At 43.3% G+C, this 25,247-nt stretch overlaps 1 protein-coding gene across 1 annotated transcript in view; it reads right to left on the bottom strand.

Annotated features, from left to right (window-relative positions):
• Positions 1-24,401, bottom strand: part of CLUAP1 (clusterin associated protein 1) — a 157,599-nt gene extending 133,198 nt beyond the window's left edge. The window contains exons 1-5 of the mRNA XM_077828100.1: positions 24,287-24,401; positions 21,521-21,632; positions 18,698-18,782; positions 11,025-11,204; positions 7,460-7,555 (exon numbers count right to left, since the gene is read on the bottom strand). Of these exons, the coding sequence (XP_077684226.1) occupies positions 7,460-7,555; positions 11,025-11,204; positions 18,698-18,782; positions 21,521-21,632; positions 24,287-24,308 (495 nt within the window). The 5' untranslated portion in view covers positions 24,309-24,401. The remainder of the gene's footprint in view (positions 1-7,459; positions 7,556-11,024; positions 11,205-18,697; positions 18,783-21,520; positions 21,633-24,286) is intronic.
• Positions 24,402-25,247: the final 846 nt, after the last annotated feature.

The following is a 25,247-nucleotide window of genomic DNA, read 5'->3' on the forward strand; positions in this document are numbered from 1 at the left end:
TGGATCAACAAAGTTCATGGACCTTTAGCAACATATCTGCTCTTTCCTGGCCTGCCTCCAAAGCGCACCCATTGCACTGCCACAGAGGTAAAGGAGTAATGCTCCACCCCACACAGGATACAGAATCACCTTGCACAGCCACTCCACAGCCCACCTTCATTCCCCAGTGCAGCAGAACTGTGATGGTTTCACTGCCTGTCAGGTTTTGGACAGACACACAAGGGAGAGAATCAGAGTTTGCCCATAAGTGAGGATTTAGCCCTCACACTGTAATTCAGCAGCAGAGAGGAGGACATTTATGTTCGGTTCTATGCAGAAATCTCCTTGTACTCTTCCAGCATGTTGTTGAAATGCACTTGTATTTACACTAATAGAGATGTGAAGTGACCTGTTTGCATAATGCGTAGCACAATAGGGCCCTAATCCCTGCTGCGGATTTTGGCACTACAATAATATGTATGTTTACTAATAACAATCCAGAAAGGCTATTCTTATCATATGAGAGAGGCAAGAGATCTTCCTCACTGTGCCTTCACACAAGGCCCAGCTATATCACAGAATATCAGGGTTGGAAGGGACCTCAGGAGGTCATCTAGTCCAACCCCCTGCTCAAAGCAGGACCAATCCCCAACTAAATCAAATATTTACAGACCCTGTGCTCCCCCTCTTTCCATGTACCCATGAGATCCTTATTTCAATCTCCATCCACCTGAAAAGGAGTGGGGAGAAGAAGGGAAAATGTGGGTCCATTGCTCCACACCCACAAAGGGAGCCAGGAATGGAGAGGGAAGCAGGCACAGTGCACTAAGGAGCTGGGGGGACATTATGACCTGGCCCAGTTCAACTCCACACTGCCCTCAATACCAGTGTAACTCCTGAGGACTAATTCCACTGACTTCAGTGCAGATACTTTGGATTTAGATCAAAGGAACAGACAGCAGATTTTGGCCCTAGTCTCTTTCATGTGTAGACCTAGTTTCAAATCCTGTTTAGGTCACAAGTGAAAAGTAGATTTGGGTGGTCCTACAAATCTGATTAAGAAAATCTAGAAGCATTAAATCCTTTAACACACCTGTCTGCACTGAAAGGATCACTTGACCACCATATTCACCTTTAATTCATATTATTGTTAGTTATTTGTATTACAATAGCACCTAGAAGCTCCAACTGAAATCAGGGCCTCATTGTGCTAGGTGTTGTATAGACACATACTAAAAGATAGGTCAGGTCCTAAAGAGCTTACAATCTGGTCATGTCTAGACTTACAAGCTTACAGTGGCACAGCTGTACCATTGTAAGAGCGCTTGTGTAGCCGCGTTATACCGACTGGAGGGAGCTCTCCCATCGACATAATAAAACCGGTTCAACAAGAGGCAGTAGCTATGTCAGCGGGAGAGAGTCCCCTGCCAACATAGCACTGTGCATGAGCGCTTACGCTGGCAAAACTTATGTGACTCGGGGGGTGGGGGGGGAGGTTTCACACCCATGAGCAACAAAAGTTTTGCTGACCATGGCCTAAATAGACAAGACAAAGGGTAGACGGGGGGAAAAGAGGCACAGAGAGATGAAGAAGACTTGCCTAAAGTCAAACGGCAGGTTAATGATAGAACCAGAAACAAACCCCAGGTGTCCTGAGTCCCAGTCCAGTGGTCCATAGACTAGACCTTAGCTATAACACTTTGCAATTTTATTTCAATTTTCATCAGAGAACCACAAAGTGTTTTACGGGTTATTGTAAAAGCCTCCCAATTGCCCTAAGAGGTAGGGAAATATATTATACCTATTTTACAGACAGGTAAACTGAGGCAAGTGTCTGCTAAATTTGAAGCCTCAACCCCAATTTGCTCGAACAGAGAATTAAGTTTAGTCTCGTGGCTACTGCAAGGGTGGGACGAGGATGTCGACTACTCAGTATTTCCTCAGCCTCTGTTTTTTTAAGTTCTCACCTCAAGAATAACTCCAATACCTATCCATGCTGCTGCTCAGAGCTTTCCCAAGCAACCAGGTAAGAGAGAAACTGACATGAATCTTGGCAGTTTTAGTTCTACCTACAGGACTATAAATAGCTGCAAATAAAACTGAAATGAAGGCTGTAAATAAAACATAAAAATCCATATTTATGAGATGTATGTTTTATCTACGCTTCTATATGGCTCAGAAACATGGACGACTTACGCCAAACATACCAAAAGACTAAAGAGTTTTCATATCAGAGGCTCGCATAAAATTCTTCGAATAAGATGGCAAGACAGGGTGACAAATGTGGAAGTATTAAATCATGTTGGTATGTCATTCGTGGAGATGTTGATTAGTAAGAAAAGACTCAGATGGCTTGGACATGTCAAGCAAATGCCAGATTACAGGATCCCGAAGAGTGAGCTGTACTCTGAAGTTCGTAAAGGGTCTAGAAAGAGAGACAGACTGCTGCACAGATTTCAGGATGCTTGCAAAAATTATTTAGTATCCTTTGGAATCTCTGTGGATTGAGAAAGGATTGCAGAATGCCACTCTGGTTGGCAGAACCAGCTTTTAGATGGAGTGATGCATTGTGAGGGGGACTGGATCAAGCTTTGTGATGACTGGTGTCAGAAGACGAAAGAATCTGTTGCTCAGATTCAGAGCACTGCAAGTGCATGGGTGTGCCCTACCTGTGGACGGGACTGTCATTTGCACATGAGACTCTGCAACCATCAAAGAACTCATGGGTGCATACACCCTGCTGTGTAAAGAGCAACAGTGCCATTGAAATAAAACTGACGAGTATTTTGTTAATTTCATGGTATAAACAGCAGCAGAGTTATCTGTGTGCAGACTTGGCAAGGCAACACTTTCAAAGGGGAACCAAATGTAAGGTCATCTATGCAGCTGTATGGGCTGGAAAGATTTTTTTGTAAAACAGCAGCTTAGATACTGCAAAACTTAATAGTTTCAGCTGGATAATAGTTTCAGAGGAAAAGCTCCCCAAGGACTAGTGGTGAGTGAATTTTTCAAGCCTTACTGTAATTCTAGATATTCTTTAAGTAACAAAATATATTGTCTTTAAAGAATAAGGGACTCCAACTAAAAATCAGCTGCTGTGGTGCTGCTTTTATCCTACAAGAATTATAATTATGCTGACCATTCAAATGAATGGGACATCAGGACATACAGTAGTCAGGAAGTCAAAATGCAGTGGAGTTCTATAGGCATTCCCTGAATTTATCCCAGACGTTCTGCAGCTCTAATGGAGGTGACGAAAGCTGCATTTTGTTTTCAATGCCTTCTAACGTAATTTTAATGTTCAGACAAAGCAGCCTTTAAAAAAACCAATCACTGTCACAGCCTTTATAAAAGAAAGCAAAAAATACCATGCAGTTTGAAGTACAAAATACATTAAACAATCTATGTGTATAACTACAGCAAAAGAAATAATGACAAAAACAAGCAAATCCAATGGAAAATTAGCCAATTCGGTTTGAACCAACAGAGGCCAGCTTTTAATTTGAAAAATGTTTGTTTTGCTTTATTCAATGTCCAACAGGCTAAAACTAGCTGTACGCTTATGTACCGGATTTTGGATTGAAGCAGCATTCCTTAGTTTGGATGGATCCCTCAGAAAGTCAGAACTGGTCCAAATCATTAGTAACAAAACATGCAAGGTCTTTTCTAGTGCTACTGGGAAGTTTTCTTTGGGCTGTCACAGTAAAGCATCATGCCTTTAGGATGTAAATTTATCCCTAATGAGGCACAGGCCATTTCTCACCTGACAGGATTTCTTAAGGACAAGGGTAATCTGTAAGACATCTGTGCAGAGCATAAACCCCGCATTTATACAAAATTGGCTAGTCCCAGCTAGAGCAATGAGTCATTATGCCGTCGGAAAAATATGTTCTCTACAGGATATAATAATTCACACCCTTCTGGAAATTGCACCTTTAAAGAGGCTTCCAATGAAGAGAGCTCTTGATGGGCCCAATGAGAAGTGGTTGCACTGGAACACTCACTCTTCCCTGATTTTCACTTCACACATTCGTCACTCTGCTCTTGGATATGTCCCTCATTAAGGGCCCAACCCTGAAGCCAAATGGACTCCTAAAAGCTGTGATTTGGCCAAAACGATTAAATTATTCCCAATTTCAAAGCAACTGCCAAGTGCTCTTTTAAAATTCTCCCTAAAAATTGACATACTCTTGACTTTTTAGCTGTCTGAGTTGTGTGGAGGTGTGTGTGTGCAGGTCAAAGCAGCTTAACCCTTTGAACTCAGACACCAATGCATTAGCCAGCTGCCTTGTGAAATCTGTTTCAATAGCCAAGGGATTAGACAAATATACTGTGGGAAAATGAGGCCTATAAAGATTTTGTTTTATTTTATTAACATTTTTGGAATACAAATGAGCTCTGTTTTGCATCATGTTTTCATGGAAATTTAAGACACTTTGAAAAATGGTAGAAATTTGTGTAGCTTCACTGCAGCTCCTGAAAATATTTTTCTCCTTCAGTGAAATGCTATTTTGTTATTTCTCACAACAATTCTTCCCCTAGACTTTCCGGGCTACCAAGCACTCCGACTGGTATCACACAACCTCTGTCAAAGGATGTTTCAGGCATTACTGTCTCTTTAGCTGAGGAAAATGATATATGAATGAGCATCTGCTGCCCTTCCTTCTGTAGTCCTCATCTGAAGGATCCAAGCTGGTGCCATGCTTGGCAGCTGGAGGTGGTACAATGGCCTTCCTGGAGGATGATGGAGTTGGAAACCCAGGCCTAGAGGAGGAGGCTGAAACTGACCTGTTAGTTTGAGGGATAACCCTTGATGCCCATAGGTCCAAGAGGGATAAGCGTATGGTGCTGGGGGAAACCAAGGAGAAAGATCTTTTGTTACAGACCTGTGGGGATGATGGACAGATTCCACTGAAGAGTGTTATCCAGGAGTAGGAGATGACAAAAGCTTCCGGGGGAGGCCAGCACCAAGGTTGGTAACAGGGATGGTACTTAGGTCAGCACTGAGAGACCATCCTGTCGCAGGAGGGGAGAGTCCAGGACTGACAGACAAAGTAGGTCCCTGCCTGAGGAATCGACAGTATTGTCAGGGGTGCCATTATTATTGATACCACACGTACCAGTTGTCATTGGTACCACACATGTGGCCACTGACATCAGCGATACAGATGGTATGGACAGTACCAACTTCAACAGTACCAACAAGGTCCATTCTGGATTGAACGGTACTGGAATTGAGTGCTGCAGTTCAGACGGTACGGGGGAGTCACACTCTGGGGCTCTCATTCTTACCTGGGTACTGGAGGGCTTACGAGAGCCCTTAACATACAGTGGCCAGAGTCCCCATGAGAGGTTGAGGAGCCCTTCTTGGGTTTCAGCATAGTTTTTCCTTCCAGAGAGCTAGAAAAGTTGGTGACCGTGGAGGAAGGCCCTGGGGATGGAGAACAATGCCTCTTTTCTCAGCAAGTCTTCAGGGCTCATTTCCCTTTGTCAGAGTCCGTAGAGATAGAAGGAGCAGCCAGGGCACTTCTCCCCATTTGCCCCCTACTCCTCCTCACAGCTGCCCCACAAATTCTGCTCTATTTGCTCCATGGCATAGATGGCTGGTGAAAATATTCTTTGGGGGTGGGGAGGGCTAAATAAAACGGTCATGTCCTGCTCTCAGGTGTGTGTGACAGGGTTCCTGGCTCAGTGCAGGAGGGAGGCCCTGGAATTGCACTCAACTACCTGTGAGCTCAAAGATGACATTAACGTGTATGTGGATGCATACTGACGAGCGTCAGAAAAGAGACTACACCACTACAGAAAACAACCAACAGATATGCAACATCAGGAAGTTCTACATTACATTGGGGCAGCTGCCCGAGTATCTGAAGGACACTAAGGAAGTCACAAAAGACTACTGTGCAGTGCATGGACAATAACGGGAGTCAAATGGACTCATGATTAAAGGCAACTGCATCACAATTCCAAACAAAATGAGAGGAAAAATCCTAAACCTCATCTGTGAAGGACATCAAGGATTAACTAAATGCCATGAATGGGCCAACCAGTCAGTGTGGTGGCCAGACATTGGCAAGGAACTAACAGACCAATACAACACCCCTACCAGACAGGCCTTGGAAGAGACTGGCTGCAAATTTATGCAAATTCACAGGAGGACATCATTACCTGGTCACTGGGGACTGTTTTTGCTCACTTCAGTATTCCAGAACAACTAGTGATGGACAACGAACTACAATTCACTGCAGCGGAATTTAAGTCATTCTGAACAAAATATGATTTTGACCATTTTACTAGCAAACCACATTACCGACAAGTGAATGGAGAGGCCAAGAGATCTGTACATCCAACAAAATCCTACAGGAAGAAGATCCATTCCTTGCTTTTCTGAGTTACATATCAACACCAATAGCAGCTACTGGATATAGTCCAGCACCACTCCCAATGGGAAGATGACTCTGTTCTAATGTTCCAACTTTAAAAAAGAACCTATCTCCAAAGTGGCTAGTCATGAAGAGAGTAGCCAAATTGGATAAAAAGGCTAAAAGAACTTATCAACACTTTGACAACAGACATCATTCAGTGAAAGAAGTGCTGCGTCTAGAACCTGGTGACTGTGTTCTTTTCAAACTGGATGAAGAAAAGAGATGGACAGCTCCAACTGTTGTAAAGAAAAGGAATTTAGCACCCAAATCAAATGTGATTGAGACGGACAGTGGAGAGTTCAACAGAAACCATCAGCATCTACAGTTTATTCCTCAGACAGAACAATCAACATAGCAAACCCCACAGATGGCAGATGCAGAACAAGATGACGACTCAAGGATTCTGGACTGACCACAGCCAGTTATTGCAACTAATATACAGCCTGATGACCAAGTTGTCATACTTTGGGCCATGTGATTAGGAAACCAGTACAATTCAGAGACTCTTAGCAGACTGATAAATACTGAACCTCAAAGACAGCATGATAATGTAAATATTGCAAATGGTAGGAATGTAGAGCTTTAAGTGGCAGATGTAATGGAACGCTAAACTGTATTATATTAGGTGGCACTTCATGTAAAATACCTTATTTAAATGAACCTGAGACATACCTGGCAGAGCATTAAAGAATCTTATGATGAACACATCCGGTATGTATAAGCAAGCTCTGTAGCCAGTCCACATTTGGTACAAGAACATGACAAAGTATACGTACACACTGTTACTCATTTAAGCTCTCAAGCAGCTCTTTACAAAACATTTCAGTTCACCTGTAAACACAAACTGGCAAACCATTATTCTCTTGGGCTTATTACAAGTAATAATATGAATGAGAAGCTGGGTAACCCATATGACCTCGCTCCACTCACACACAGAATCTACATCTGATGTATTCATTGCAGCTGTTGAAATCGCTCATTCATACTTGTTTCTCTCTCTACATTTGCAGCATATGGTGAATCTGAGTTCCCTGTCTGCAGAGCATACTTACCCTCAACTCCACCTCTTTGCCAAGTAAATCATACAGAGATGCTCCTCTGGATGTGATTTCAGAAGCAAGCTGCCTGGCTGCCTTCAAATCAGCAATCTAGAAGAACAGCATAAAAAAAAAAAATCAAACAATGGAAGAGTCTCTTTGCCCTCACAAAGAAAATTTGTGACAGGCTTTGTCCCTTTTAAAATTAAAACCGTATGTGTGACCAGCACAGTGCCTGAATCTCTCCCATGCTACATCTACACTCAGGGCCGTCTCTAGCTATTTTGTTGCCCTACACAGCCCCGCCGCAGGGGAGCTGTGTGGGGCCCCAGCCCTCCATGTGTGGTGGCTGGCCCCAGGCCTCCACAGAGGGTCTGTGTGAGGCCCTGTCCCAGGCCTCCATGGAGTGGGGAGAGGGGAGACTGGCCCCAGGCCTCCACAGGGGGCTGTGTGGGGCCCCGCCCCAGGCCACTACGGGGGGAGGCAGGGGGGCTGGCCCCAGGCCTCCATGGGGGATGGGAGGGAGGGGGGCTGGCCACTTCCTGCGGGACGGAGAGTGACCCGACCCCAGCCTGCTCTGCTCCCCTGGTTCCCATGCTTGGGGGAGGAGGGAACCGCCCCCCAGCACTCGCTGGCAGCGTGGCTGGGAGCCAGGAGAGCAGAGCAGGCTGGGGCCAGGTCTCTCTACTTACCAGTGAGTGCAGGCCTGGCCGCTCCTGGAGTCCTCAGGGGAGTAGGGATGGGGCTGGGGCAAAGCAGGGGTGGGAAGAGGCGGGGCTGTGGCCATGGGGAAGAGCCGGAGCAGGGTCTGGAGAAGCACGCAGCTGCACAGGGCACCAGGAAATTTTTCCTGGTGCCCTATGCAGCTGCGTACTTTGCGTATGGGTAAGGACGGCCCTGTCTACACTACACAACATTAGCGGCAGCATGTGGGGTATGTGTAATTACACACTGCAGGGAAAAGCCGGAACCTGGCAGAGCCTTTCCAGACTGCTCCCCTACTGCCAGAGCCTTTCCCTTTCCCTCCTTGTGGCAGGAGAAGACTCCAGCAGCTGGGAACTGGCGGAATCATTCCTGCCTGCCAGAGCCTTTCCCTTTCCCTCCTTGTGGCAGGAGAAGACTCCAGCAGCTGGGAACTGGCGGAATCATTCCTGCCTGCCAGAGTCTTTCCCTGTGGGAGAAAGGGCTCCAGCAATGGGGAGCTGGCAGTCTTTCTCCACTACCCTCCTGCTCCAGGAGTCTTTCCCTATCGTGGGGAAGGGCTCCAGCAGCAGGGAGACACTACATGGCTAAAAACAGTAGTGTAGAGGGGGAAGCATGGCTTGGGTGAGCAGAGAGCCATGTAGGATATGTACTCGCGTAGATAATCACATCCTTCAGTCTGCACCATTCCTGACAGGCTACACCTATTTATACTCATTCTGGGGGGATACAAGGGAATGTATGCTACACGCTGCCGAAAGAAGTGAGCTGCAGCTGCATTCAGTGAATGCATCCGATGAAGTGAGCTGGAGCTCATGAAAGCTTATGCTCAAATAAATTTGTTAGTCTCTAAGGTGCCACAAGTACTCCTTTTCTTTATACTAATAATGTTTCATTTGATTTCCCGTTTTCAAAAAGCACCTACATAGTATTAATTTTGATGGACTATATGGACCCATAGAGTCAAAGGTGTAAACATGATGCTCTCACTGTCCCAAACTGAACAATTTAAACAAGGTTCAAGGTTTGGTATATAGAGACCTCAGCCTGTTTAGTATCACTGTTAAAAATATTGTAACCTTAAAGAAAGAAAAGAAGAGAAAAGAGGTTAAATCATTTAAAATGTAAATGTAATGCATTAAGTAAGGCTTTCATTTTAAGAACACTCCTTGTTCCCTTTCCTTCTAGCTAGAGGGAGCTTTCACAAGGAACTGTCCCCACCCTCCATTTGACAGTCTTTTGTTGTTATTAAAGATAATAGTTGTCCTTTTTGGGGAAAAGAAAAAGTTAAGATGAGCTTGAGTTCTTGTAGTTAAAATCCAACCCCATTTCTAAAAGGAATAAAGACAAACACACACAAAAGATGAAAGAGAACAGCAAAGACAGAAAATGCACTTTCCTTCTCTGGGGTTGACTTTCACTTGCAGTCTCACTGCTGGAAAGTAAACAGACACAGCACACAGCTGTATCAGCTGCTCCAAGACCTAATTCAGGTGGTTGAGGGCATTACTTTTATCTGCTTTTTTAATCCCAGACTCACAACAATGCTGCAAAAGATGCAGTCTTGGCTGGCTAAGCCAGACTCTTATTAAACAGTAGGCAAAAGGAGAGAGATAGGAAAGAAAAGAAATAAGGGTGGGAAGGAAACGGACACACAAAGTGGGGAAGGTGATAAAGACTCACATCCCAGGTGGTATTTGGGATTTAGCTAAAGTTGGCAGAGGTGGCTACATCATCTGGGTCCCTCTCTCTGACCCAGTCTGGTCAGGACATCCCTCAGGATCAGGCCAACAAAGGCCCAACAGCGTTATGGTAGATCCTGGGGTGCCAAGAGATGGGAGCCATGATGGTAAAGCTCACAAGGCACCAAGAGAGGGGAGGTGAAAGCTCACTGTAGCCACTGTTGGCAGACAGCTTCTTCTTGATTTTTCCCCCCAAAGTCTTTTCTTTTAGAGACCCCAAAAGGGAGTGACAGGTGGAATAGCCCATCCTCTCATTATTTTGTCCACCTATTAGGCCTAATTTGCAACACACCAATCTGTGTTAATGGATTTCCAGTCCCATGCTTCTCTTGTTTACCAGGCCTGATTTTAATAGTCCTGGAGTTACATTAATAGGTCTTTTTTGGACTAATTCAGTCTGTCTCACTTATTCACCTTTTCCCATGAACATTTGTTGTTATAGGCTATCATGACATTTTATAAACTTTCATTCACTTTTAAAGTTTGGGCCTACAAATTTGCTCTATTATTACAACACTAACACAGGAAGCATGCAACAGGCTCTTACTCCAAGAAAGGGAGAAGTTTCTTAAAGAAAATTCTATAATGTCACCTGACATATTAATGTAGCCATAATCATTGCCACTTTTAAAAGAAAAGTATTATTCCTGCATAATGAACAAATAACTGATAGGACTATTCAGAGAGTATCTGTGTTCTGTTTTTCCTTGGTATTTGTGGAGCAATTTCTATTTTAAATGCTTCTATAGGTCCTGAAGCACTGCACAATAAATTCAAGGGAAAGACTCTGATTGACTTCAATGGGCACTGGTTCAGGCCCATATTGCAGTGAGTACTCCCCATGCTTCTCTAATACAATTATGCCAAATCATCTCAATTCTGCCCTGCCACGTTCCCTACTATTCCAGTCCTGCTCCAAAGCAGAGATGACCAATTCTGTACTAAACTTCAATACCATTATGAGCCAAGTTTTTCTTGGGATTTGACGGGGACCAAATGTGTCACAGCAGGTAAATTTAGGAAGGGAGAGTTTGAAAAGAACGTACTAATGCATACATTCTGTGCGTACGCTTATGAGGCAAATGAATTTGGTTTCCATGACTACAAAAAAAAAAAAGAATCTTTACTTTCCTTACTTTTGAACCAAGGTCAAACTTGAATTTGGTGCTTTCTTCCTCGGACACTGAGGTGGTCTCCATTCCTTTGGTTTTCATGGCATTGTAAAGCACAGAAGTTATTTTTAACAGCTCCTTCACTGCATAGCCGTCTGCTTGGTAAAGCTTCTTTGTGTTGAGCTTTATATGAGCTTTGGTAGCCTATTGGAAGAAGATACAAAGAAATATTTCAGTCCATTATAGAGAACAGATTGTCAATTCCCGAGTCAAACGTTTTCCTAAAAGTACTTATTTTGGAATCATCATGTTTGTCTATACATAACTAAAATTTTCAGCTCAGGAACAAGGGATTTTTCGAACAAGGATGACATACACACACCTTTTGAGAGTCATAACATTTCTGGGCACTTATATAAATGAAAAAGCTCAAACCATCCACTAATTCTCTCAGGGTGAAAGTCACCCCTGTGCAGAGGGCCAGCAAAAATCCTATTTACCACTTACATCTCCTGTAAACTTAATTGGTACTTAAGTGCATGGGCCTGGTGCTGACCCTCTGCATGGAGATGAATTTCAGTCTCAGTGCATTACTGTAATTAGATCAATTACTCTAATAAACTGTCTCTTCTTCCAACATTTTTTTTCAGATTGACAGTTTCTCTTAAATTTATTAATATCAAAAGAGGGAATAATTTGTTTCCCTTTCTCCTCTACCCCACCACATGCACAGATATTCATACAAGATTCAAATAATGGATGTATATACCTTTGATATTTATTTCAAAACGCCTTGGGAAACAGCACTCCAGTGGCACAGAGAAGGAGATATACTTAATTATTGGAATTTCCTCTGGGCTGACGTTACAGACTCACAGACAGGAAGAGTTGGTGCAAAACAACAATTAAAACTGCCATTCACTCTTGCGAACTCAACAAAAAGCCATAGTTGGCTAAAACTTTGTTCCTCCCCAGAAATAAAAGTTAACGAACTATAAATAGCTAGATGGCTTAAGATTCTTCTCTCTTTGCATCTGACCTACTATCAAAATTTACCTCCTTTAAGAATACTAGGTAGTAGAAAGAGGTTTCCTATCCAAGCCTAACACGCATCCATGCGTATTAAACTTCACTTTCACCATTAGGCCCTAAGCTAGGTGTGCTGAAGCATGTACCAATCTTTTATGTGATTTTTATATCCAAATTGGATCTACCACAGGTAAAATCCAATTGGCAACAAGTAAGAAATTGTTCAAATATTTATTTTATTTTTTTAACTTAACATTTTATTTCCAATTTTTTTAAAGTGCTACAGTTTTAGTTGGACCTGTGCCAGGCTTGACTGCACAATCCTTACTCAGGCAAAATGCTCTTTGAAAGAAAAGGGATTTTTTCCTGGGAATGGATTGCTGGACTGAATCCAATGTTTGCACTCTGCCCCAGCTCTTAAAGGAAGAGCATCAACTTCAAATCTAGTCAATTTTTTAAAAAGCATTTTCAGGCCCCAGACCTGCTTGAGTGTCCTGCCAATTTTGTGGCTTTGCAATCAGATTTCTTTATTTTTGTAAATGTTTCCCTCACCCTGTTACTGTGTGAAAGGCCCACAAAAACAAGAGAGGAAACTGACAGACTAATTTTGCAAGGAAAACTGAGAAAATGACTGACAAATTAGACCAAGGTTTCGAGAAGGATTTTTAGGGCCTTCAATTTTGGGTGCTCACCAATTAGAGTAGCAAAAAATCACTGATCACAGAGTATCCTCAAATGCACCAGTAAGAAAAGCAAAAAAACCTTGACGTTTTTCCCTTCAGTTTCTTTCAGTTGAAGGAATCTTAGGAGTTAATCATCACAACCCTTTGAGCAGGGGGTTGGACTAGATGACCTCCTGAGGTCCCTTCCAACCCTGATATTCTATGATTCTATTCTATGAACAGCAGGTATAAAATTTTCAGACAGAAGTGTGATTATTAAGTTGACAGTGCCCTTTAACACCTGTTCCACAAGGGAAGCTAGAGCACCACATTACAAAGAGCATTGTTATGGATGGGAATTCCAATTTCAGTTCATTTAAAACACAACTGGGGAAAATCAATGTCTAGTAAAAGGAAAAAACGTATTTTCCACTTGGCGACTGTTCTCTCTCTCTCACACATACACACACCCAGCGCATGTGGACAGGAAAACACATGACTGACATAACAAAATCATCTGCAAACAGATCAACATCTTTTCCTGATCCACTAGTTTAAAAAAGGCATAAAAATGTCTTCACAGCACCATTACAAAACCATCTCCATTTATTCTGAGAACTTACCATATGTGTTTAATTTAAGCCACATGCAATTATGACAAAAGAAGAACTAAAACCACCACAAAGTGGGGTCGATAGACAAGAGATTGGGTTAGGCTTTTAAAATGTGCTTTCATATTCTTTTTGGGCCAAATTTTGGACTCAGTACAAAGCCCTAACAAACAGGTTCACAGGCTGGGGACACAGAATATTCTTCCCCCAAGCCACAAAGCAGCAGTGGTGCTGCTTCACTGACATTACTGCAGTTGCTAAGAACCTCCCACCCCAGGGATTCAGGTGAGCTAGTGGATCCGCATACTCCAAAGCCCCCCATGTGCACTAAGATGGATGGAACGGTGCTACACAAATGGTGAAAACTATTGCGTGGGCTCCCCACATTTGTCCTCCCTTCTGCAAAATGGGTCCACATCTTTGTGGTTGGATTTGAGTCTTCTACCGCATGTGGAGATTAGAGTGGAGGGAAGGATTCACTTTCTTAAAGTGCAGGGCAATGGAGACACACAGAGCAAAACTATGTAAGGCCAAAACATTATTTTTCTCCAGGCAGGCCTCCTCCAGGCCTTAATGTGTAAGTCTACTTATGGCAAGTTAAAAAAAGATGGTCTCTTCAGCCTGTTTGTGCATTGGCACCACTATGCTCTGTTTAAATGACAAACATAGAATAGAATATTGGTTAAATCAAAAGCATCAATTTTCCTATATCTCATTGACTCTCCATCTAATGGTTTGGATCTCTTCAGGCAGAGTCAATATTGTCGACGCAACCTACAGACATAGTCACTAGAGAGACTCTAGTCATTCACTACTAGCTCAAAAGGCTGAGAAACATGGACCACAATGAAGAGCTGAAGTCAGATTCCCCCATATGGCAGAGGATTGCAAACAGCAGGATTTTTTTAAAAAAATCATTAGCCCAGATGGAAAGGCTGAATTAACAAGTTAGAAGAGTATGGGTATAGAATAGAAACACTAACAGAATTTAAATAAAGTAGAATGTAATCAAACACCACAATAGAGAAATCATACAGTTATTCTGCTTAGTCTGGAAAGGATTTGCTCTAGTTATATTTTAATGAGGATTAATGATTTCTGATATTCTTCTTTAATGGAATTAGGTACATTTGTCTCCATATAAATCTTCTATCTAATTATAGATGCTACAGGTTATTAGCTATTCCTGAAGATAACTGTGTGTCCCATGGACAACAGGAATTACTGAAGAAACATCTTCAAGTCCTTCCCATTCTAAGAAGCAGAGGAAACATCTGAGCTGAGAGTTTGTTTACTGAAGAACCGCAGTAATTCCTCTATTACCCTGTAAAATTAATTGCAGACTTTTAGCCATGGGGTAATTTAGCCACTCTTATTTCATCCCATAACTGTACTATTCTGTAAAGCCTTTAGGGATACACCAATATGAAGAATGGTCTGAAAAGCATATTATTAAAATGATTTCTGATTTCACACTTCTCTTTCCAAATTGTATTAGGCTCAGAAAAGAAACTTAAAACTGCTGGATCTGTGGTTGTTCTTCACCTCTAATGATGCCCCAGGCTTAGAACTGTAAGATATGGAAAGGTTACACATCTGCACTCAGTAGAATTAAGAACTGAGAACTAATTATCCATATGTAAGGCTGCAAGTTTGTCACAGAGATCATGGAAGTCACGGATTCCATGAGATTCCAGGACCTCCATGACTTCTGCAGCAGCTGGGCCAGCCGCACCAACCGCTGCTGGGGCACTCTTGGGCCACCGTGCCCCCATCCCCCAACAGCAGCAGGAGTTTGGATGTGGGAGGGGGCTCAGGGCTGGGGATTGGGGCGCAGGAGGAGGTGAGGGCTCTGGGCAGTGCTTACCTCAGGGGGCTCCCTGGAAGAGGCAACATGTCCCTCTCTTAGCTCCTAGGTGGAGGCGCAGCCAGATGACTCCGCACACTGCCTCTGACCTGAGCGCCAGCTCCGTGGTTCCCAACCAATGGGAGCTGCGGAGCTGGCACTCGGGGCAGAGGCAACACATGGAGCTATACTGCCGCACCTCCGCCTAGGAGCTAAGGGAGGTACATGTCGCCGCTTCCGGGGAGCCTTAAGGAGCCAGGTAGGGAACCTGCCAGTGATGCCAACCCCTCCCCCAGCACCAGCAGCAGTCCCGGGCCACGCACCACCGCCTCCCCACCCCAGCAGGAGTCCCAGGCTGCTCCCCCGAGCACCTGTGGCACCCCCGGGCCATCCCCCACCACCTGCAGCACTCCCAGGCCCCCCCTTCTACTCTCCCAAGATTTAGTCAGGGGTATATAGTACAAGTCACGGACAGGTCACGGGCCGTGAATTTTTGTTTACTGCCCGTGACCTGCCCATGACTTTTACTAAAAATACCCATGACTAAAACATAGCCTTGTCCATATGTAATCTATGGGCAAAACCTGGCTTTATGGTCACTTCATATTTCAAAAAGCTTCAAAATTAGAGCCCCACAAAACAGTTTTAATCTGACAGCTATCCATAAAGAGAGATCAGGCTGATAACCTTCTCAAGTCAAAAACTCACCATCCAGGCCTAAGAATCTGAGCATCTTTGTGAAGTACAACTCATTTTCCTGTATAACACTCCTTCCAACTCTCTCAATATGTTTACCTCCAGCACAATTTCCTGCTAAGGACATCCAACACCATATCTACAGACAGTAGCAGCCACTGGTGATCAACACGTGGTTCACGCCCCTTAGCCCAGAAACACATTTTTACCAAGCCCCACTGAGTGAAAGGCCAAGCTCTAAACATTCAGACTTAGCTCACTTATTTAGTTCAATGTTGCACTGGAACAGCTGGTCAAAATTCACTTTGCTGAAACTCTCCTTCATTGCTGCATGACATAACCATGGTTCAGTGCTCCAGACTGAAACTGCAGAGTAGTCTGTGGTATGAGCTGTAGTCTGTGGAATTTTGCTCCTGGGTGAGTGTGAGGAAATGGACTAGCTAACCTAATACTGTCCAATTCTGTGCTGAATCACAGAAGGCCCAGCATAGGAAGTGTAGCCTGGTAGGCGGGAGGGGTAAAGGCTTCACACCACTTTTGCACTCTCTTCAGACAATTAAAAAAAAACTACTTTGAACTTCTCAGTGAGCCCATTGCAGAGAGCTTTGTGAATGACCCTGTTCTCCAAACTAAAACAGACAGAATACATGGCACAACTTTAATATACTGCAGAGAAAGGCAGACGGGAGGAGAGGGCAACTAAACACAAATATTAACTGACTACAGAAGGGGGCCCCTCAACATCTCACTTATACCTTCATTGGTACCTTTTCATAATGCCCTCAACTTCCCCCTGTATGTTTTTCAGTCAGCAACTCTGCTTACTGGTGCCCTGATACTCCTACCACAACAAAGCAGGAGTGTCCATTCCTGTTCAAAAGGGATGCAAGACCAAGCATCTGCCCCAGAATTCTTGCATAATCACTTTGCAAAACTCCTCATTATGATTAGGCTTGGAAGGTTTAGATATTTATCAGCAAATGTCTGTAAAGACAAGGTGGGTGAGGTAATATCTTCTATTGGTGAAAGAGACAAGCTTTCAGGCTTACACAGAGCTCCTCTTCAGCGTACACATACACAAATGCGTGCACACCCCATCCCCCGATAAAAGCAGGAAGATAGGCAAAGCAAGAAAAATGCTGCTTGAAAACTTATGAATGTTTGATTTAAGGATATCGACTTTGTATTTTGACATGTGATATTGACAGCTTGTGGTTTAATGGTTATGATGATTTACCTTTTTGAATCTCAACATCTACTTTCATTGAATAACTATCGTCTTACCCCCTTACTGCCAGACCCCCTCACAATTTTCCACAACTGTAAAAATTTAAATAAATAAAAATCAGAAAAGATGCTTACAACATTATCCATTTGATTTATTAAAAAAAATCTAATTCTTCCAGAGTTATTATCTAGAAGTTGAATCCAGAGTTAAATCCGAATTATGATTTACAGCAGACACCTTCCTCCCAGAATGTCTGGTAAGGAATAAAAAAAAAAACAAAAAACAACAACAACAACAAAAAAACGCTATGAAAAAAATACACTAGAACTAAAATAGCCCTGTCTTATGCCTGAGAACAAGTCAAGCAGCAAGGAAAATAAAACGAGAAGTAATGTCATGCATCCATGGAAGGTGTAGAAAGCGAGGAAAAGGGAGCAATTCAGATGGCAACTTTTTACCTGGCCTGCCGGTGTTGGTTTTTTTCCAGACCAAATACAACACACTGTTGCTACTGTCTTTATACTGTACTGCTGGTGGTACTGTTCACTGCTTATGCTCATTACAATCCACTTTCAACAACATAATTGAATGAAAGATGTATGATCCCAACAAGGAAAGAGGGAAACTCTGCTGAAGTAAAGCAGGGAAGAGAGATTGTGCGGTAGCATAAAGGTCACCTGCAGAACCACCCAAAATGTTTGTGAGACACTCAGACACTGTGGTGATAAGTACCATTGAAAACCTCCAAATCTACTGACAAATAAAAGGTCAAGGCACATTGCTTGGCAGGCAGGTCCTCTGGAATTCCATGAATTCAGGGGAGAACCCTACGTTAAAAAAATCATTTGGTCCAGTTACGCCAGTACAGTCCTTATACAGAGTGGCTGTGCATCTTATATTTTAAAAGACAACCCCTATTTAGTGTCTAATATCCTTCAACCTGTATCCAAAAAGCAGTAACACAAAGCATTTGATCTGATAAAAAGTATGCATTCAGGCAATAAAGAAAAACAGGATTACACACTGGGACACAAATATTGATTTTAGACCATAACTAAAAAATCATTACGCCTTGTGTTTTTCACAGAGTTCTCTTATTTTCCTGATATGTAAATTGTTACCCTACTACAAAATCAGGCATAAAATGTTAGGAGAGAGATGGTCATATTTGTTACTGAGAGCATCCGAAAATCCACTTTGTCATTTTTGTTAAGAAAACTTGATTTTTGCATGTTAGCTTTTTCAAGTGTGAAAAATAGACAGGAGGTTGCACATGAATATTGCTTTATGAGCTTAAAGCTAAGTAGTTGTTAAAACTCCAATACTACCAAGACTTACTCATATGTTTAATTTTACGTGATGTGAGCCATCCCATCCAAGTCATTGGCTGGCCTCATTCATGTCAACAGCAACACTTCCATTGAGTTTCATCCAGTGACTGCAATGGGGCTAACAACATCATGTAAAAGTTAAACCCATGTTTAAGTTTTTGCAGGATCAGGGCCTTCGCTTGAATTAAGATTTAGTCAAATATCAACTGCAAGTAAATCTCTCCCTCTGGCTCTCATTATTTTTTCAGTGGGCTTTGGATCAAACCCCAAATGAGGTTGCTTAAGCAGACTCACCATAAACTGAGCTACTGCCTTAATGAAGAAAACCCGGTCCTGCTCTGTCTCAACATCAGAAGGAACATCAGTCTGAGGTTCATATCTACAGATGGGAACATTAATCGAGTCAGACAAGCAACATGCATGAAGTATTAAACAGGTAAAAGCCAATACATTTATGTGGCAAATTCAGACATCATAAAGATCCTGCAAACCAAATTTTCAGCCCCTGATGCAGGTGGAGAAACAGTAGTTCAGTGTCTAGGATCTGGAATGTATAAATTAGAATGTCATAAAAATTGCATGAGCCATAAAGCTTGAGCCATCTTTGCAAAAGAAGTTGTTAAATTCAGGTTTTGAAGCTATCGTTTGGCTTAGTTTGTAAGAACAGCCAGACCTAGCTGATTCACCCAAATCAATTTCAAAGCTTGGATTCAGGCTTTAAATCAATTTAATATTTCTGATGAGAGATTATTTACTGTACTGTGTCAGTTTTTCAAATCGCAAGCCACACAGATAAACCAAACTCATCTTAATTAGATCTGACTAGGACTTAAAAAAAAAAAAAGCCTTTGATTAACTGAACATCCCTAATCTTCCAGAAATCTGGTAAAATGACTAGCAGTGAAATGGTTAATAAAACAACAACATTGCCATTTAAAATATCATCATGAAAGTAAACACCCCCTTGGAAATGAACAAGGACAGTTGAGAGGTCTCAGAGCTATCATTTTAAGCAGACTGAGGAAGATTACTTCCAAACATAACCCAAACTGAATCTTTGCAAGGCTAGAAAATGTTATACAGGAAAGTTTAGATTTTGGAGCATATTTACAGCAATCGATGGGTTCTGCAGCAAAGCCTCTAGCCACAAAACAGAGAAAAACACAGGGCCCTGATTTACAGTTAATATTATCCCTAAAATAAACTTTCTTGCTTCACTAATAACATATTAGTATTTTACATTTTTATAGCACCTTTGATCTTGAGAATCCCAAAGCCTTTTACAAACAGCACCAGTACAACACAGCCACCTCTGGAGGGGAGGTCACCAACCAACTGGTCCACAGTACACTATATACCAGTACACCTGGGAAGAGGAAACTAGGGAAATCCCCTACTTCCTAACTTTTATGGAAAGTGCTATGGGATCATTAATATCCAGACAGAACCTCCACTTTAAAATCTCATTTGAAATTCAAAATAAGTGAAGTCTAAATTAACCTCTCTACCTTACAATACAATTATAAGACTCCTGGAACCAGGGAAAGCTGGTTTATTGGGTACCTGGTACAATTTGGTTAGTTTCCTAGCTGCCTGGGATGTAAATGAGGCACTTCACTTAAACGCAGAGTACTTCCAATCACCTTATAATATACACGTGAAAGCACTTTATACTGTTCAGCTTAATTGGATGAATATGCTTACACTTTTTTGAAAAGCAATCCCTTTCTGTGTAATGAAATGTCTTTTTCACTGCTCTGTTTGCCATCTCTTGGAGAGAAGTTGTTAAATTCAGAGAGATGGGAGACAACTTGGAGAAATGGAGAGACAATTCGTGACTTCTGTTTTTAAATTTGAAGGGAAAAAGGCAAGTAATTTAAAAACCAAACTTAGGGGGAAGGGGAAGCATTGTTAAGACTTCACAAGACCTGATATTAATATAAATGTTTTAATCAAAACTTTTTTATTAGTTTTAAACAGTCCTACAATACTTGCAGCCCAAAAATTGCAGCACTGAGCTAGTGCACAATAGCCAGAAAGCTAAAATTGCTTGAAACTAACCATAAACTAAGTGAAATGCAAAAAGTAAGCAAGCAGCAAAAATGATCTTTGTTAAATTTCTGCCCATTGCAATATTGTAAGGTATCATTAACTGAAAAAGTAAGAAAATGTTCTCTTTTCATACACACACACACACACACAAAGAGAACATTTTAGTACTTTTTGATATTGATGATATAATTAATGTATTATAAATACACACACACACACCATTGCAGTTTCACAAGTGTTTGAAACCAATAGCATTACACTGACGGAAAACTATAGTAAAATGATACTAGACCAGGCCCATGCTCCCTGAGGGGTTCCTTCTTCCATTGCCTTTCATTGTGGGCAATGTAGTAAGTCAGAGGAAACAGAATGAAATATTAAGGAAAAATCATTACTGTACGTTTCAAACATTGATCTCCTCTGACACGTTTCAGAGTAACAGTTTTCTTTTTAAAGTATGAGCCTCTTCTGTAAAGTTGGGACAAAGCCTTAGCTGCAGGAATAGTTTTTAAAAGAGCCAGTGGGGCTGAACTCAGTCCAATGGAGAGGTGGAGAAGATCCCACTTCGCTTTGCAAAGAATACTTCTAGAGAAGACTAAGTTTGAAGGTAATCTCAGTTAGTCCTCCACTGCCTGACTTTAGCTCCTGCAATGCAAGCCTCATGCTGTATGTTTGCTACAGAATCTAAAGAATATGGAAATTCACACTGGTGAATGAGGAAGGGGACTCAAGGAGAATACACTCTTTATTTTTCGTACTTTTCCTTTAGTTTACCCTTTATCTACATTATTTTCCTCTGAAAAAATCAGTTTATTATATCCATGGCACATAGAGACCACTGAAGCCACAAGCTTGATACTTAAAATGCCAACTTAATTACCATATGTTCCTATCTGGCACTCAGAACAGTAGAGCTCTCAAAATGACTAAATTCCAATTTCACCAAGTTCCTCTTTAAGCCACTCAGTACAACTCCACTCCAAAATATCAGCTTCAAATGGCTCTCTAACTTCAGGTCCAGTGACTGAGTTGACATTTTTTCTTGCACTGAAATAAAGCACCAACCTTTTGCATAGCCAAAGAAGCATCTCTGAAACCAGCATGAAGTTTGGAGTGCGGAAATTCTCCATAGAGATGAGTCGGGGATAGCCCAGAGCCCTCATCATCTCAGTAAAATCTGAAAGACAAACAACAAAAACAATTCTTTCTTTTCACTATAGTCAGCAAAGATGCTCAAGTCCCACAATGCACTGTTTATGGTTACCAACAAACACACTGTGCTAGAGTGAATCTAGAATAGACAGAATTCATGAAGTGATCAAGGAAAAAAGTTAATACCAATTTACCAGGAAATTATCTTTAACGAGCAAAAAAAGATGACTTTTAAATGAGAAATGTTCCTAATAACTGAAATATTAAAATAAAATCAACTAAGGATTTCAAACATCCCCATTGTCGTGTATAACAACAATGCTCTCCCAGCCCCTGTGGATGGAGCGCTCAACCACAGGAAGGAAGCCCATCGCCCTGTAGCAAACCCTCCCAGTTGCCCTAAGAAATGGCATTGAGCATCTCTAAAGAAAGACATACCATAGTCTTTACCTGAAGGAACTGCAATAACACAACAAACTACTTGCCCACCTACGCTGATACCTTCCTTCGATAGAGGCCATTACCTGATGTTTCAGAGAAAAGTTTAAAAAACCAAATACAATGCACCTGACCAGTTGTTCAATGCCCAATAAGGGAAAGAGGTAGAAGTTTCCTCCAGACTCCTGCACATTACAGCAGCCAATACAAAAGGTCATGTACCAGCAATATCATAATGTAAACCCACAGCAACACAATGGTTCATCGAAATATGGGACCAAAACTGACAGTGAGACCTACAGGTATCTGCAAAGCAGCCCTCATAAGACCTGGGATCATTGTCCCGAGAAAATCAGTATCATACCAGACATACCGGGAATGAGTAGAAACCCTTTGCAACCTGGGTATCTACAACAGCTTGAACTCATTTTCTGTCCCACATTTTGTAGGATCAATCTGATTTTCACAGGGTGACACATCCTGCATATCTGGAGTCTACACAGAATCCACAATATGTCATCACAGCCAGATGCAGAATTATGGTGTGGTGACTTTTTGACATGAGAATTTGTTGCAGTAGTGTAAATAGTGTGATGTCACTGTGATGCAGCAAGGTGAGATATTCATGCTGCAAGACACATGATGATCTCACAATGTGACAGAATTAGGATATGAGACAAAACTGTGTGTGATAAACCTATGATATGGCACGATAGCACAATGCCAGCTGAATACGCCCCATAACAGTGCAATACAGAGGAATGAAGTGAGCTGTAGCTCACGAAAGCTCATGCTCAGATAAATTGGTTAGTCTCTAAGGTGCCACAAATACTCCTTTTCTTATTGTGAACGCTGCAATTCAGTGGGCGAGGTGCTGCGATGCCAAAATGTACTGTGTTGATACTATGTGGTGACAGCAGGCTGTCGTGCGATCACGGCATGAGAGAGCACAACAATGCCACACAATGGTATGCCGTGGCACAACATACAGCAAAACAAGACTAGACAAGAAGAGAATGCTGCATCAGGTGGGGATGAGCTTTAGCCTGATGACGGCAAGATACAGTATAATGGAGCAATATGACATCAGGAAGCTATGATGAGGAATGATAACACTGTGTGATAATGTGTGTGTGTGTGTGTGGCAATGGAGTGGGTGCGTGGTGACAGTGTGGGGTGGTGCAGTATGATGACATGGTGATGGCATAGATGTACAGCAATGGCAGGATGATGCAGTGGAGATAGTTGGCATAACACCAATGTGGTGATGGCACAAGTGTGTGGTAAGGACACAACGACGGTGTGGACCATGCAGGTGTATGGCGATGGCGTGGTGATGGCACAGCTGGATAATGATGGCATGGGGCACTGCAGGTTTGTGGTGCTGATATAATGATGGCTGGTGGGCAGTCATGAGTGGCGACGGGGCAGGTAGTTGGTGTTGGCATGGTGATGGCGAGGTAATGGTGTGGGTGTGTAGCGATGGCATGGCAATGGGGTGAGTGGATGGTGATGGCATGACGATGGAGCAGGTGTATAAGGATGGTGTGGCAGTGGCGTGGGTGGTGATGGGGCAGGTGTGTGGCAATGGCGAGGCGATGGGATGGATGGATGGCAATGGCATGGTGATGGCACAGGTGTGTAGCGATGGCATGACGATGGCATGGGTGGTGATGGGGCAGGTGTGTGGCAATGGCATGGTGATGGCGAGGGGATGGGGTGAGTGTAGGAGGATGGTGTGGTGATGGCGTGGGTGGTGATGGGGCGGGTGTGCGGCAATGGCGAGGCGATGGGATGGATGGATGGCAATGGCATGGCAATGGCACAGGTGTGTAGCGATGGCATGGGTGTGATGGGGCAGGTGTGTGGCGATGGCGAGGGGATGGGGTGAGTGTATGAGGATGGTCTGGCGAGGAGAAGGTGCGGGTGGGTGGCGATGGCATGATGATGGTGTGGGTGGCGATGGGGCGGGTGTGTGGCGACGGTGAGGGTGGGGCTGGCGACGCGATGGCGTGGGTGGGGTTGGGACGGATGGGAGGGGATGGCGAGGCGACGGGTGGGTAGCCATGGCACGAGGGGGGCAGCAAGTGTGCGCAGCGCTGACACCGCAGAAGGACGACGCGCCGGCCACCCCCACCACGTCCCCACAGCACCAGGCCCCCGCCTGGGCTCTAGGAGCAATGTCCCCCATGCGGTCGCGGCTCCCTCCCTCTCCTGGGGGCCCGAGCTAGATTTCCTCACTCCTGAGATCGCGGAACGACATGGTGACCCCGCGGCGCCGCCGCCTCCGGTCCTTGCGAACAACCACAGAGCAACTGCCGGGCCGCGCCTGGCACCGCCTGCCTCTGCGCCAGGCCGCGCTGCCAGTCCCTATGGCAACCGCCCTACGGCGTTACGCCCGGCCCAAACTACGGGAGAAAGCGAAGGGCTCAGACGATGGGCGGTGCTGAAGGACAGACGGGAACGAGTGCGCGCGGGGCGGGGACTAGCAAGAAAGAAGCAGAGGAGCGGAAGACCCGGGTATCATCTCTGGATGTGAAGGAGATTGCTCAACCAGTGCGCCCACCCCAGCCAGACTCTCCCCAGAGGAACAGCAGGAGACAGAGTCCTGCACATCCCATTAACCACGTCTTTCCTGAATTCCTTGCATTCATATGCAAAAATGCCTTCAGGAATTTTGGGGTTGAATTGTTCCCTTTATTTCTTACTGGGATGTTGGGAGGCTTAATTAAGTAATGTTTGTAAAGTGCTCTGAAATCTTTGGAGGAAAGAGCTAGAGAGGGGAAAAGTATTATTTCAGTTTCCTTTGATCAATGAGGCAAAGGTTGGAGCATGTGCTGAAAGACTTGGAGTATATAGCTTCGACCATTTCAAAGCCCCACAATCTATTCTGAGATGAGTGTATCACTCTGGTGAAGTAGAGAACAACCTAAATGTTCAGATGTTTATATGGTCTCGGTTCAATCACATCTGCCTCCATTGCTTAGTGTCAGAGACTGTAGCCATCCACTACTTACTCACAGCTAAAGGTGTTACATTTTTTCTAAAGTGGTAGATGCTTGTGCTTCTAATGCTGAAGATCCCCCCAGGTTCAGTTCTCACTGATGACTATTGTGACTAGTTATATGGCCACAGTTTGTAACACTTAGCTGAACCCAACCACTACCAGTGCAGGAGACCAACCTGGCTAACCCCTGCTTGT

The sequence above is a fragment of the Eretmochelys imbricata genome, chromosome 10, assembly GCF_965152235.1.
Source record: "Eretmochelys imbricata isolate rEreImb1 chromosome 10, rEreImb1.hap1, whole genome shotgun sequence".
Taxonomy (NCBI): domain Eukaryota; kingdom Metazoa; phylum Chordata; order Testudines; family Cheloniidae; genus Eretmochelys; species Eretmochelys imbricata.